Below are 15,731 nucleotides of genomic sequence, written 5' to 3'. Positions count from 1 at the left end.
GAAAAATCTCGGAAAAATAAAAAAAAATTTTTTTGTCAAAATATCGAAAAATATCGAAATATATTCTAAAAATCGTCAAAAATTCCAAACCTTTTAGGTTTGTATTTCCTCAAGTCAGTTGTTTCTTCCAACTTCCCGCATGCACACCAAACACCAGGAAGTTTTCTTTGGGTTACTGCTGATTACCATAAGAGTACATGCAAATATTAAGTCTATTTTTCAAAAAACCCGTGAATTGATTTAAAATTTTGCAGGTATCTTTTTAATATTAATATGAATCTATAATAACAAATTCAACATGCTAGCATTGTTTAAGTATACATATAGCCTATACATCCTTAAGTCATCTTCTAAATGTATCAAACTACTAAGTGTATATCACAAGCACGAAATTTTAAGGAAGCAAGACAAGACCCGAATAGCGTTTAGGCATCGAGAATCGTTTCGCATCGGACTTAATATCGCAATCGTCGCGTCCAATATCGAACAACTTCCGTCGCCGGTCGTTTTGGTCAGCCGCGGGAGTTCCAATTAAGTCAGACAAAGAAAAAAGGGGAGGAGGAAGCGGTATCGGGGACGAGTAAAAAAGAAGTCAGGACAAAATGGTCCCGGATTAATTCTGTCCGCGGCGTGCTCGATAACAATTTCATCTCCGATATCGCTGCTCGATTAGTCGGGTAACACCCAAGAAAGTGAATGAACAGAAGGAAGAACAGGAAGAACTGGAAAGTGGGCGGCAAGGCGGGGGATAAAAAGAGGAACAAGAGAGGAGGGTCTCCTCCCGGTCCGGCAGAAGGCAAATCACGTATCTACACCGCCGCCTTTCGTGGACTACTGAATTGAATTTCGGACAACACTTACCACGCCAGCCTCATGAATAATACATTGGCCGAAGTGGCTGGTCGCGGGTGTCGCCCATGGAAAAGTGTTGACCCTTTGACCAAGATGGATGAGGCGGTCGTTGATTATCAAAGACAAACGTGGCCTCCAACCGCGTTTCTTACCACCCCATTCCTCTCTGTCCGTCCGTCTATCTCTCTCTTTCACCTTGTCCACGTAGACGTGCTCAAGCTTTGGCTCTTTGAAATTTCGTTTGAACGATGTCCCAGAAATAACTGATCCGCGTTCGAGGACGATAAAGAGATCGCTTTGAAACCACAGATTTTTTATAACAGCGGCTAACGAAAGGTCTCCTCGAGAATGAAACAAGAAATTTCGCAACGTTGTTTCGCTTTAAAACGTGAGGAAGAAATTAGTTACATTGAATTATGACCTATGTCTAAAGACGCGCGTGCGGCGTGTTTATTATTCCATAAACAGATTCCGGAAACGTCATCGCCTCGAAGAATAATGAATCCTGAGATTCGTGGGCTCTCCGTATTTTCCCTCGGTGGAAGCGCGGGCTAGCCGAGAAAAAGTACGTAATTAGAATTCAGAGAGAAAGGGGCGAGTGGAAGAGGGGAACTATTCTGAAAGCGGCACTTTGCATATAATTTTCCGGGTGCCGCCCGCGATACGCGGTGATACATTATGCTATTACGTTTCATTGGCCAACATTAGACGAGATTACGTTGCTTCCCTTGATATTACGCTCGGTGACTTAATGGCTTGTTCCATCATCGCGGTCTGACCGAAACATTTTTCTGAGATCTCCTTTTCCAACGATCCACGAGGTCACTATCTTCGCTCCCCCGTAATTTGTACCTACCACTCGCCATCGAGAAGACGCGTCGCGAGAATTTGCGAGGAGGCCAGATTCTATCGAGGCCCCGGCCAACTTATTATTTTTATCGCCCCGAGGATTCGTTTAACCCTTTCGAGGACACGGAAAAGTTTATCGGAGTCGTGCGAGCATACTTAACGACCCTTCCCACCTACCGTCCCAATGTTCCAGACGGCTTTCGCACCCAAGGAGATTCTGTCGAGAGAGCGATTTTAAAATTGGGAGATAAAGTAGAATGGATCTCGGTGAAAATGTTCCTCGGAGAAATTTCAATAACGAGATTAGAAGATTCTTTCACGTCCTCGTGAGATCAGGAGAACGTACACTTAAAATAACGTTATTTTTTTATGCATATAAATGTAAATACTAACGACGAAATGTAACGATACTAAAAATCCAGCCTATCGATTACGACCGCTCTAATTGCGAACGCGTTACATCCTACTTATCACTCGGATGCATAAACGCGAAGACAAATTATTGCCGCGAGTATTCGAGCGTGTTCCCGATAACTATCGCGATGCGATACGGATAAACGCGCATTCCTACGTGTCGCAGAGAAGAAAAAAGAGGAAATTTCTTATCGACTGGAAACGAGTCGCGGCACGCGATCGTGCGCCGCGAAGTCGAATCGAACGCGGTGTGTTCGCCCGTGTACGGAGAGATGCAACGTCGACGGTTACGTGTCCGAGCCAGGGTATTATGTATCTCGAACAGGAAGTCGAGGAGATAAGACGACCCGCGATCATTAATAACCTCTCCCTCGCATTCGCATCTGGAGCTCGTTCCTCCCACAATCCCTCGCTCCACCATTCATATTTATACATACTTACTAATCTCCTCTCTCGAATTTTTAGATACGTTCCGACGGTACTTTTCAAACGCCTCTATACTATGTTTCTTATGGAACTCCGTTATCGCTTTTACAAGCGTAGGAGAGACACGAAGGAAGAGAAACGTAATCTAGAAGTAACTGTGCTTTTATTAATATGTCGACCAGTGGGCAGAACTGATAATGTTTTGAAATATGCATGGAGAAGTTTTGAACAAGTGAATGAATGAATTAAACGTCCGTAATCCAAGAATTTTCGATTCAATTAAAATTACTATTGAAGGATTTAGTATTACACGGATTTATCAATGAAACGCGTGTTTGACTTCTGATTCGACCACGAAAAATTCTGAAGCATCGCTTTGAGATAACGCAACGAATCCTCTCTAGATCCAACGAATTACACGGGATTTTCCATTCCGGTTGAATTCATTTTTCCTCTTTCCGCGCGGTAACTTTTTCAATTTCGATTTACGGGGAGAAGTTTAAAAAAAAAGAGGGAGAGAATCACCGTCGGTGCATCGCCGATGATAAATCGAATAGATCGCGGCGTGGAAACCAGAGCCTCGGCCGCGTATCGAATTCGCGTGCGACCGGAAATCGCACAACGCCGCGCGTATAATGAAAGATAATTGAAATCAAAACGGAACCGATGCAGGGAGTTCACGTTACTCTCGTCACGGAAGCCGCATAAAATTCCGGCATAAAGCACGTCGACGTTTTCAATCTTTTTTCTGCTTTTTTCATTCATTTTCTTTTATACGTATCCTCATATTCGACTTTATTACGTTTCCCTTGGCACGCAAGTGTTCCCGCGAATGAAAAGTCCTCCGCGATCGCGGATGCAATTACACACAACGCCGCGCCAAGTTGCTTAAACAGGAGAGAGTTGTACGATATTTTAATGAATCCATTTTCCAGCCTTTGTTTCGCTCGTTTTTCTGATGAAACGAAATCACATCGGTGCAACATGGTTTTCCACTTTCTATGTTTATCTTTTAAGTTAATTTTATCTGAGTGAACAATACTCTCTCCTGGCTTTCTGTATTTTCGTTGCCCTCGTCGACTATTAGAGTAATTGTAAGTTGAAAAAAGAGAGATTTACGAAATATCAGAAGTTCTACGTCGATGGAATAATAGTTTGATCCGAAAAATGTTAAGAAATCAAACAAAACGACAAGTACTCGATAGAAGATGTAATTAATCTGGAATTCAATGATCCCTTAATTTTCCTGTGACCTTCTGGTCAGCTAAAATTTATGAACGGCAATATACACGTTGGAGGGAAAGTAATTTCACTGGGTTTATTATAGGTGAATCGGTCTTTAGAGTGTTTGCTCGCGTCCCCGGCCAAAGCTTTGCCTGGCAAGGTAAATAATATCGGAAATCTGAATCTACTCTCCCCGGGGCCCGAGGGTGGACTCTCCCGGGTTGCTCGTCCCGTTTCAAAAAGTTTTCCTCCGATGTTGTTTGGACGCTCGTTAAGGAAAACCATCGATTCCACGATAAACAGAAGGCCGTGGGTGCTCGTTCAATCTAATCACGCTTTTGCACAACAATAGAGGAGGAAATTAAAAGTTCTGTTATCTGCACTAATGGAAAGACCGGTTTTCCGAATCTTCTTTGAGACTAAATTAAAAGACCGTAGTTATCCTTCTAGTTTGCAACTCGTATTATTTTATCGAGTAATTAAAACCTGTACTGGATTTTTACGTGAAAGCAGATTTTTAGAACTTTAATCCAAATCAGGTATCGGATAGGAAAAGGTTCTGCGATTATCGCGTATCACCGTTCAAATGCACGAACGAAAGAAAAAGAATTGCGCGAAATTCGGAACAAAGCTTTGTTCCTTTAATTGAAAACGTTTTCTTTTGTATTTACCGTGAAATATCAATAATTTAATTCTGGCAGAACGTGATCGGTAGCTAAAAAACGTTCTGGTTCCCACGGAACGCTCGGGGTCGAAAATGTTAAAGGAAGTGGAATGCCTGTATCCAACGAGTTACAACACGCGAAACGACAATATTATATTGGTTTTCCAAACACAGATATCCGTGTTTCGTTTCTCTGCGTATCACTGAGTCGCGAGAAACTCTTCTATTATTTCTCTTTTCGCCCGCAAAGAGCCAGGGGACAGAAACATAGAGTACAAAGCTGAGGGAAATAAAAAACGATGGGTAGAAAACCGCACGCGGGTAGGGAAAAGAAAAACAATAAAAACTGAACTGTGTTGAGGGGGTGGGGAGAAAAATGAGACAGAAAGATCGAAAAATTCGACGGCGGGAGATTTTCAGCGAGCGCAGCACGCCCCTTTCATCGTCTCCCAACTCTTTTAGAATTATACCGGCACAAAGGCACGGTGGAGGGTGAATAAACCGTAACTGCAAATGCAGGCTTGCGCGCGAATCTGGAGATTTTCAAAAGGGCCACGCGACGTGCCGGGCGTACAAAGAGAGCAGTCCTCGTACCCCGTCGTCGGGGGAACACCTTGAACGTTGGACCAGCAAGATTTCAGCTGCTCGCTGGTATCATATTTTATCGCCGCGCCACGCCGCATCTTTCTCAGACCCTATAAACGGGACCGGGTTCTCGCCGAAAAGGAAAGTGAAATGTGAACTCTGGGTAACAACGGACAGAGATAAAGTCAGACGATGAACTACGAGAGTAAATCTGTTTTCTCGAAATGGATGATTTGACCAGCAGTGGAATTATTCGTGTAAGGCCGAATCGCGAATTAATTATGCTCAGATTGAAATTAACGTTTTATTGGAAGATACGATGAAACGCAAAAGAACTGCCGATGTTACTTTGACAAGCATCGATGGGGAAGCGTTCCTGACCGAGGAGGCTTTCCCGATCGTCGAGGTCCTGACTTAATTATTAGTTATTCATAAGGAATCAGGCTTCTAGTTAGTTCGTTTGGCGGATCTAACTAAAGATTAATAACCATTTAGGAACATAGGTCCGATATTAGAAAATTTATGTTTATTCCTGAAGTCTCGTATATAGTTTTAATATGTTCGGAATTATAATCGAAGAAATAATTATTGTTACAGTTCCTGCCCACCCTGATCATCCCATTATTCAAGCATCTGATGACGATAGATTTTCTCCGGACATAATCGGTGGCAGCGAATTTATGGAAGGGTAAATATGAAATATCTTCATTTTATATCATCTCACGAGTAATTCAATATTTATATCAAATACTGACAATAAATATTGAATTGACTGAAACTATTAGAAACTATAGTTTCGTCTTTGAACATACTTTTTCCTAATTTTTAAGACTAATGTAAGAAAAATCGGTATTTCTTGGAGTTAAAGTCTTTCTGACGGAACTACCCCCAAAACTAAAACTCCGTTCAGCGTCGGCTTACAAATGGACGCCGGGTTAAAGGGTCAAATGACATAAGACTTCTGTTATACTTTTTGATAGATAATTTATAAATATGGAGCTACTCTCGTACCTAGTATTGTTACAAAACGTGTGTATTTTTGTACGTGCCATAAATAGTGTCAAAAATGTTAGAAATGTTACAGAAAGAAGGTGATTGCTCCTCGTTTTGTGACGAGGTTACTAAACAACTACTATGAATTTCGTACAGGAAGCATAGGGAAATACTGTTTCACTTGTTGAATAAAGAATCGAGCGTTGTTAATTTATACGATGGCATTTTCATTTCTACCTGTTTCATTTAGTAATTCAGAATGCTTTACTGTTTACCTTTTAAGGTTATGTTTCGAGGGAAAACAATTGTTTATTTTCGCGAAATTCATGACATAAAATATTAAGTTAACGAAGTGACAAAGCAATATTGTTGCCTCACATAAAAATTGCGTGTCGATAAGAAACGATTTTATGTGCAATAATAAAAATTATTATTAATCTACGAGGTCTATGTAATTTTTTTATAATTTTGACATAAAGTTGTGTTTGTTTGTTAACAGCGTCGGACCTGGGGATGAATTAGATCTCTCAGGAGCTGGGATGTCGACGCCACACATTTCTCACCTGGCATCGACGAACCCATTTAGTATATTATCACCGAGCCCACAGCCCACTAGTTCTCAGTCTAGCACTATAGACGTTCACGGAATCAGCGGCCTTAGAAACGTCAATACCGGGAGAAAAGACAATCATGAAGGGAAATGCGAGGTACATGAACATGCCCAAAAAATTCACTACCCGTTCAATCAGTAATCGAATCATAAAGAAGGACTTTGATTGTTTCAGGTATACGTAGGGAAAACGTGTGCACAATTTCTGGGAAATCAGTCGGTTTATATTCCATATCCGAAAACGCAGAAATTACTCGATGAAAAATTGATGAAAGCCTTCGGCGTTATTAGATTCTCGAAGTAAGGAACACTCTATCCAGTGGAATCGTGGAACGATGTACGCGAGTACGATGAAAACTAAATATTTCTCTTTTACGTTTCAGCGAGGTTTCGTCAAATTGCGAAGGATACGCGAAACCGTCGTTATGCTACTCCGCGTTCCCGATATGTCGCGATTCAGCCAGTATTTTGAAACTGAAACATTCCGAAGCTAGTACAAATTTGTTTCACTTCTTAAACGCGAATCAAGGTGATCTATCGAGGGACGCGGGTGACGTGGACGACGCGGAGGATATCCCGGGGCACGGTATCCTCAGGAAACGTAGCCCGACGCTCGGTCCCGGCGGCGAGTTCAATCCGTCTAACTGGAACGAACTAAATCGTAAATTACGGAGAATCTGTCGACAGGAATGTGAGATGCTCGAGAACGACCTGTGTAAAAAGGAATACGCAATTGCTAAAAGACATCCAATGATTGGACATCAAGTGCCTTTAGTTGACTGTTCTGATTTACCAATGGAAGATAGCCCCGAGGCTCACGACTGTTTGAGCCTCGGGATATCGTCGGGAAATAATGTACACGAAGGTACGCGTATCGAAGTATTTCAATACTTTTTTTAACGCGAACACAGATGTATCTTAAGGAATTATTTTTTTATGCAGACGACTATTGCTACTGGGGAAATGGGAAGTCCTACCGCGGTGTCGTGAAAACGAGCATCAGCGGAAGACCGTGCATGCAATGGTCGCACGGCGAATTCAATCTGCAGATTTCCGATTACCCCGAGTTAGCCGGGAGGCATTCCTATTGTCGCAATCCGGGCGACAAGGAATCCCAACCGTGGTGTTACGTTTACGTCGATAGTAAACCGCAAAGGGAGTTTTGTAATATACCTAAATGTGTTGAGAACTTATGGATCTACGCGTTCGTTGGCTTTGTACTGACCGGAGGATTTGTTGTCATACTGGTTTGTTATTGCTGCTGCTATAGAAGCAGAAAATCTACCAGGCAGATGAATCATCTGCCTACGAATAAAATGTTAACGGGTATACAATGTGACAAGAATATATACGATGGAAGACGGAGCACGACACAGCCAATGGAAATGAGCTCTCTTCTAGCCGGTCCCGGTAATACCACTCCGGGAACGGGAACATTAAGTAGTGGTAGTAGTAGGACATCGAATAATAGAGTGCCACAGTTTACTACCAATAATGTCGTGCTTTTGCAAGAACTCGGCGAAGGAGCTTTCGGTAAATGTCTAACGGATAAGATTTATTATACAACTTCGTATTAATGACTGATGCAATAATTTTCTATGACTCTTCCAGGGAAAGTATATAAAGGAGAATTGCAAACGGGCAATAAATGCGAGCCACCGATTTACGTAGCAGTGAAGACGTTAAAGGAGAACGCGAGCCCGAAAACGCAGAGCGATTTCAAACGGGAAGTCGATTTAATGACAGACCTGAGGCATCCGAACATTATCTGTCTGTTGGGCGTAATTTTGAAAGGGGAACCGATGTGCATGCTGTTCGAGTACATGACTCAGGGCGATTTACATGAGTTTCTGATCTGCCATTCGCCAAGAACGGACGTCCCGTTAAACAATGGGACTGGAAAGATTTTAGAACAGCCGGAATTCTTGCACATCGCATTGCAAATCGCATCAGGTCAGTTTAGAGCCCGATGAATTATACACTGGATCTTTCAGTCAGTTCGCAATTTAATAAATATATCGTCTTAGGTATGGAATACTTGGCTAGTCATCATTACGTTCACCGAGACTTGGCCGCGAGGAACTGTCTGGTCGGTGACAACCTGACAGTGAAGATTTCCGATTTCGGTTTATCCCGCGACATATACAGCAGCGACTACTACAGGGTTCAGTCGAAAAGTCTATTACCCGTTCGATGGATGCCGCCGGAATCAATCCTTTACGGCAAATTTACGACAGAGTCCGACGTATGGAGCTTCGGAGTCGTCTTATGGGAAATTTACAGTTACGGTTTGCAGGTAATGGAACGAGATAACAATAAATAACTCAACAGCGGTAATACCGTGAGATAAGTATCGCAACTTGAAATATTACTATTTAATTTACAGCCGTATTACGGGTACAATAATCAGCAAGTAATAGACATGATTCGATCGCGACAACTACTACCGTGCCCCGAGGATTGCCCGACGATGATCTATAGCCTGATGATGGAGTGCTGGCACGAAGTAGCGAACCGCAGACCGCAGTTCCCAGAGATCCATCACCGTCTTCACAACTGGTACATAAACCAGACCTATCTCAGCGATTTCTGTAACGAGTCTATCACCAGTTACTCCGGAAGCAGTCACAAGAGCACGAACAAGACTAACTCCACGCAACTCTCGGCGCCGATATACAAATGCGACCCGAAGGACATGAGTTTTAAAGGGAGCATGGAGCAGCAGCCGCAATTCTGTAACTTGAACGAGCACAGTAACGGGATCATGATGATGCCACCGGGCTTTCAAAACACGAACTCTATAGATCAGAGGCCGAACTGCGGCTTCAGTGAACACGGGACGCCGATGAAGGCGCCTATTTACCCGAACCAAACGAATATCAATATGAACGACTACGACGACAAACAGTGTTGCTCGCCGAAGTTAAGTGGAGCCAAGAAGGTACTGCCGCCGGCACCGCAGCCGATCTGCAAGACAAACACGCCTAACGGTACCAGGCCAATGCAAAACGGGGCGCAATTAGTCGTCAGGTTACCAGATCCGAGCAAAGTCACCACCGAAACCAGGGTATCAAAGTGAACGCGAACCACGACTGTTCGTTCAGACGATTTTCGTATGTTTTTACCGTAACCACCGTAATCGTTGCACAAGGTACACGAATACGCGGCTCGTGTCGCGAACTCGGGAAGAGGTATAACAATTTTCTAAAAGCGAGGACTTCGGTCAAGCACCAATCTTGTACCTTAAAGAGTATCGAACAGCAGTTTAAATGGATCTGATAGCGAACCGCTGTATCGGTTTTTATACAATCCAATCTCACAAAGTTACGGACAACTAAAATGAGTAATTGGTCTTTCCCTCCGATAGCTGATCACTGCCACGTTTCCGTTCCCTACGTATTTATTTCATCGAAACGCATTTTATACTGTCGATACGCATTGAACATGGTGTACAACAATAAAAGTTTTTTATACATACATTATATAGTATATACATACGTATAAATATACGCAGCGTAGACCGTAGACTCTATCGTTTAACGATATCGCGTTTACCTCATGCGTTACACCCCGACATTTCATCGTATTTCGCGATGTATTATAAATTTTTGTTTCGTGCCAATGACTCATTGTTAGGAAGAATTGATTTCTACGATAAATGAATCGTCAGACTAAAACTATTCGTCGTCAAAAATTAGTAATTTGAGACTGTAATTGCAGGTGCAAAACCGCCACTGAACACACGTGATCCAACATTAATTTTCTGCTATAAGAATTTTGTGAGTGAGTTCTGTCTACGTACTACGGGACAAAATATAAGCGATTTCCGCGAGACTCCTTTTTACTATTTTCTGCATACGCGTAAACGCGACATCCACAAATTTCTCGACTGACCTATTGTTGCTAGATTGTAATATAAATGTAATATGTCATGTGTTTGCCCGGGGGCTGATAATACGAACGTATTTCAGAATCGATCTCCAGAAATAGCACAATAATCAATTAACTGGCTGTACGTCGTAGCGTTAAATCGATTTTCCACAGAAGAAGTTTTGATAATAGACAGCATCCCGTGAGTGACCGATCGATGTTTCGTTTTAAAACGAGAAGCAATTCTAATCATATCTAAGAATAATGGACAGCAATTAATTCTGCTCAAGTGAACGTCCTCGACTTCCATGTAACAATTTGTTTGATACTAATAATGAAACTTTTTTATACACTACTTATACGATTTCGTATTTTGAAGCGTTCGCTCATTTCGCGTAAGAAATTAACGAAACCACGTGCTCTTAAGATGAAATTTACACATGTTTTATAGAACAGATTTTTATTTACGCGACATCGAGAAGAGGAATAGATTTGAGAAGGGGTGATCAACGATCAGCGAGTCTGTTAAAAAAATTGCCACCGCTATTAACGTGTAAATTATACAGGATCATATTATTCGTGTATAGAGCGTAGTATCTACGACTACATGTAGAGCAGGCGTTACATCTGCGTTGACGAAATAGTTTGAAACTAGTCTATCTGTCGGAGCTCGAACGGAGTAACAATAAGAAACCAGGAAACGAGGATAAACAAACGAATTTAACGCCTGTCTCGTGCGATAGCGTGAATTATAGTTAGAACCGTAAGCAAACGAATTAAATAGTTTACGAGAGCCTAGAGTGAAAGTGTTTGAACGAGATTGTATTATACTTTTTATAATTTTTCTATATTAAGAGCGTAGAGCCATGACGGGTCTTCGACCGAGGAAGAACGGAACTGACCTGCTGTTTAAACTCGATTTTGAATGATTAGAGAGTAACGATTTACTGAATTAAGTTGTGAGAGGGCGAGAGAGAGCGAATGAACGAGAAACAGAAATTGAGAGAAAGAACATTTTTAAGGATGACGAGCCTACGAATCGGTGTTCGTACTATTATTACAATTATATTTGATATTATCATTATTATTCGAATGTATTATCAACCACGTGGTAATCCTTTCCGCGTCGGATGCTCGTCATCCGGTTAGACTTAAGTTAATTTATGTCGACCACACTTCGACGAAGGATCATAAATTTAAGATCTTTATATATACATATACGATGAATTACGATATATACGATCCATGTCTTTTGTATGAAAGCGATATTATTTGATTTCTCTATTCATCCCTGTCACACCTCCAGCCCAACCGATCTATGTTTTCGATCCGCGGCAACCTAACGTTTCTCTAAATAAATGTTAAAACACGTACACATGCGTAATTCAATTCTTTCTCATTTTAAAATATGTGTCGACGATTATCAGTTGTATATATCAAAATCCTGATAAACTTTTAAATGCCTCCTATTACTGGCTGTTAGGAACGATTTGTCATAACAGAAATTTATCACAGCCTTATTTTTATCCGTCAAGCAGTGCATCAAATATAAGAATCTCGTCAAAACGTAATCTCACCCACGCGACGACCTAAATTGGTTTCCCGTGTTACAACGATTTATCAACGTAATAGTGCGGCATTTAACAACGTTAACTACTTCGCGTAGTTTTGTTAAATGGGATATCGTAAAACCCAATACCGCTTGTGCGATTAACAGATGGAGGGATAACAATACAGGAATCTCACGATAAATATTTTCCCTCATTTAACCAAGGATTGTCCTTCATATATTTAATTAAAAATTCAGGTTCCTAGTCGAGAAATTAAATGATGAAATAAATTATTGATCTTCAGTTGAATGCACGGCAATAAATTCTTAATTTTTTATCAAATATACGTACAGAAATCATTGAATGGGTAAGTAAGAATCGATGAAGAGTCAATTCTGATTTGGATGATCTCGAAATGTGTTATAGAAGCTATAACATTTTCAATTTCGAATTATTTTTAATCAGTACATTTGCTTAAGGCTCGGTACTGTTCTGACAAGATCAGTAAATATGATCTTTCTAGCGTGTATTTGATAAATTGCTCCGATAATTTTAGCTGTATGAAACAGATATAATCGCGTACCATCAAAACTGCGATATATCATACTAAAAAATCTGATTACGATCCAGAAACAAGCTGCTGTTAAAAGTGAGAACGAACCGTTGTGAATTTCTCGTGCGAGCGAAACGAACGCAGTCAGAAAAGACTTGCCGTACATAAGTAGACTGCGAATTCGATGCGTTTCTAAAAATACCGAATGTATAGAAAATAGAAACGAGAGCATAAAACTATATAAAATAACGGAGTGAGTTCAGACTGATTTTTATTCGACCGTCATAAATGTTTTATTTCGCGTAAAAAACCGCAGTTTACTTATGAGAAAGCTACTATTGTTCGTGGCGATTCTTCAATTTTTTAATCCGGCGGAATCGGTGAACGGTGTCATATGGGATAAAAAAATCGAAGATTTCGTGCCGATCTTCAGCGTCTCGGCATTCGCACTCGCGAAACAGGATGTGCTCATGCGTAGCCGGAAAGAAGAGACGCACAACTTTCAAGGAAGAATAGTCCGATTCACTTACTTTGAGGTGAATTATTGAAACAAACAACACGTTTTTATTCCGTAAAATAATGATGAAATGCAATCGACATTAAATTTGAAATCTACGGTCGAATAGGAAATAAACTATATATATACATAGAATGATTCAAACCCGTCGCGTATTGATCGCATTCTATCGTTTGATATTTTAATCCTTAGGAATGGAACATCGTCAATTCAAAAAATAATGGAACTGAAGTGACCGGCGTTATCGGCGAGATTTGGAATACATTATCAGAATACTTGAATTTCACGTAAATGAACGACTTTCACGTGAAATCAGCGATACGTATAAAAATTACGGGGACATAAATGATTCTAGATTAAAACTGATTAAATCGGACCACACGGCTCTAGGAATAAGGGATGTCAATAACACCTACAAGTTCGGATTGCTAAATGTGATACAAAGAAATGGAACGGACGTATTACCGAGGGTTGAAATCGTTGACGGCTTTCGAGCTCGTATCATGCAAATCACCGTTCCGTTATCGAAAACTGGGCAAGTTGAAACGGTTCAAAAATGATTTCGTCCCAAATACTGTCAATTACTTCTTAAGTTCGACGGTATAAAAAAAAAAGCCGAAATTACATATGCAAGCAAAAACTGATATGAATGAATTCTTGTTTGCAGTCATAAATTCTATATACATCAAAAAGTGACACACGTGTATACTTGGATGTTGAATTTGTTTACCCCGAAGACATGGTACGCCGTTCTGATAATGTACATCCTTTTCAGCGTGTGCAATTATTTATCACAAAGAATCAATGTAAAATTCTTACGGAAAAAGCTGAGAGTAAAGCTGCAGGACTCCTTCTTCTACAATTTCGGCATGATTTGCGGTCAAAGTAAAAGAATCGGAAAATTAAAATGAGACGAAGTTAAAATTCGAACTTCCGATTGCAGCTCGAACAAAGAATAAAATCTAAATATTTGTTACAGGCTATCTACCAGATGGTATATGCAGAAGCTCTAAAATCGTTGAACTATGGTTAGGACTATTTTCTTTGTTAATTCGAACCGCTTTCGGCGTTCTTCTAATAAGGTTTTTGACTCAGACCACTTTTACGATCCCCTTCCATGATTTGAGGTCTTTGCTGGAGAATAGTCAATACAATATTCTTACTGTAAACGGTTCTCTACCGCAGCTGACTCTATCGGTACGAGGCTAACGATTTTGAACGACTTTCAACGAAGAAATATAGTAGAACGTAGAACCTCGATTATTCGTCCGGGGGATAAGTGACAACCCCGTCCGGATAATCGCCGCCCGCTACGTACGGACGACTGACAGTAGTTTCGAAGCGATTCGGATACATGAGATTCGGATAAACGGGGCTGTACTCTAAATGAATCTTCATCTAGTTTCTTCGAGACAATTAATCTTCCTTTACAGGCAAAAGCACTACGTGTACTACCGATCGAAGACATCCTGTACGAAGAAGTAGCCAAGCGACACGTTATTAAAAGCTCGATAGAAGAAATGTATAGAACAGTATGTACGTCGGAGAATTACGCGATGTTCGAGGCAATAGACATTAAACAAGCCAGAGGGGCACACTTCTGTCCATTGAATCCTGTGGGAAGAAATATAATTGACAATTGGATTGTTTCTGCGATTGCCAGAAATTTTCGTTACAAAAGAACCATCGACGTCGCGTAAATAAATTCTGATTTTACTTCGCTTCACCTGAATTCGTGTGTTTAACGAGTAAATAATTTTGATATATCATTTGCATTGTTGACAGGATAATAAAATTCCACGAAGTAGGCTTCATAGATGCACTGATGAAACGTTTTATAACTTTCGTGGACAGGATTAAGGAACCGCCGAATATAATCGAACCGATCAACATGGAACAAATACATTTGATTTTACTCCTGTTTTCAAATGGATTCCTGCTATCTTTCATAGTTTTCTTGTTCGAAATTATCGCGTTCTATTGTAAAGTTCACTAATGTATTGGTACAAAAGATTTTAATAAACTGTACTGTCCCTATATTAGATGTTCCACATCTAAGTCAAACGTACAAGTGAATTTATTAATCATCCTCGTGAATTTAAATTTACCCATCCCTCTTGCTTCATCCCACATAATTACTTCATTCATTTATTAAAATTAATGATGACGTACTAATCTTTTGTTCTCGAAAATTCCTTGTCTCTGAGCATATTCATTCTGCACTCGTTATTATCACTATTCACAACGATTTGAATTAAACCTACCTTTGAAAAATACGTTACGAATCAACCCACGCGTTGCACACGAAGAACGTCGCATCGCGATCGTTCAAAATTGCATAAAATAAATAAAATCCGAGATCATGAATCTCGATTACATTTAACTGAGCAAACCTTTGACTATATATATAGTCAAAGGAGCAAACGCAGATCCCGTTCGATAACATGACAAACGATACAAATGTCGTTTATTGTCTCATATACTCATGCATATGCTTTGCTCAAACAGCGCAAAAGGAAAATTGTCGTAAATGCAGTATGCATTTTAAAAGACACGAAACGAAAAGGTAGAAAATGCTAGAGACAAAAATTATAGCTCTAACAGTTTCGTTCCGTTTTAAATTA

The 15,731-nt window shown here is 40.5% G+C and overlaps 2 protein-coding genes across 3 annotated transcripts in view; both read left to right on the top strand.

The window, feature by feature from the left end:
• Ror (tyrosine-protein kinase transmembrane receptor Ror) overlaps nt 1–11,860 on the top strand; it is a 203,702-nt gene extending 191,842 nt beyond the window's left edge. The window contains 8 exon segments of the mRNA XM_018036758.2: nt 5,612–5,702; nt 6,507–6,714; nt 6,793–6,917; nt 7,001–7,482; nt 7,560–8,150; nt 8,229–8,570; nt 8,645–8,913; nt 9,004–11,860. Coding sequence (XP_017892247.1) covers nt 5,612–5,702; nt 6,507–6,714; nt 6,793–6,917; nt 7,001–7,482; nt 7,560–8,150; nt 8,229–8,570; nt 8,645–8,913; nt 9,004–9,696 — 2,801 coding nt within the window. The 3' untranslated portion in view covers nt 9,697–11,860.
• A 720-nt stretch (nt 11,861–12,580) lies between these two features.
• LOC113465216 (uncharacterized) lies at nt 12,581–15,208 on the top strand. 2 transcript variants are annotated; one of them, XM_026819550.1, is made up of 8 exons: nt 12,581–13,126; nt 13,300–13,394; nt 13,463–13,642; nt 13,775–13,992; nt 14,087–14,135; nt 14,235–14,304; nt 14,541–14,803; nt 14,893–15,208. In XM_026819550.1, exons 1-8 carry the CDS (start codon nt 12,914–12,916, stop codon nt 15,101–15,103), a joined length of 1,299 nt encoding a protein of 432 aa, XP_026675351.1. In that variant the 5' UTR covers nt 12,581–12,913; the 3' UTR covers nt 15,104–15,208. The 2 variants fall into 2 exon arrangements, with proteins under 2 accessions (XP_026675351.1, XP_026675350.1); XM_026819549.1 differs by having other exon boundaries at nt 14,087–14,304; nt 14,893–15,207.
• The last annotated feature ends 523 nt before the right edge of the window (nt 15,209–15,731 follow it).

Source organism: Ceratina calcarata, unplaced genomic scaffold (assembly GCF_001652005.2).
Source record: "Ceratina calcarata isolate Rehan_Ccalc_2016 unplaced genomic scaffold, ASM165200v1 scaffold153.2, whole genome shotgun sequence".
NCBI lineage: Eukaryota > Metazoa > Arthropoda > Insecta > Hymenoptera > Apidae > Ceratina > Ceratina calcarata.
Note: the sequence above shows the minus strand (reverse complement) of the source record. Positions and strands in the feature narration are given on the sequence as shown.

Coding starts and splice junctions, on each gene's coding strand:
- LOC113465216 (XM_026819549.1), top strand. CDS start 12,914: ATGAGAAAGCTACTATTGTTCGTGGCGATTCTTCAATTTTTTAATCCG. Junction 13,643..13,774: donor GTTCCGTTATCGAAAACTGG/GCAAGTTGAAAC, acceptor TCTTGTTTGCAG/TCATAAATTCTATATACATC. Junction 14,804..14,892: donor AAAAGAACCATCGACGTCGC/GTAAATAAATTC, acceptor CATTGTTGACAG/GATAATAAAATTCCACGAAG.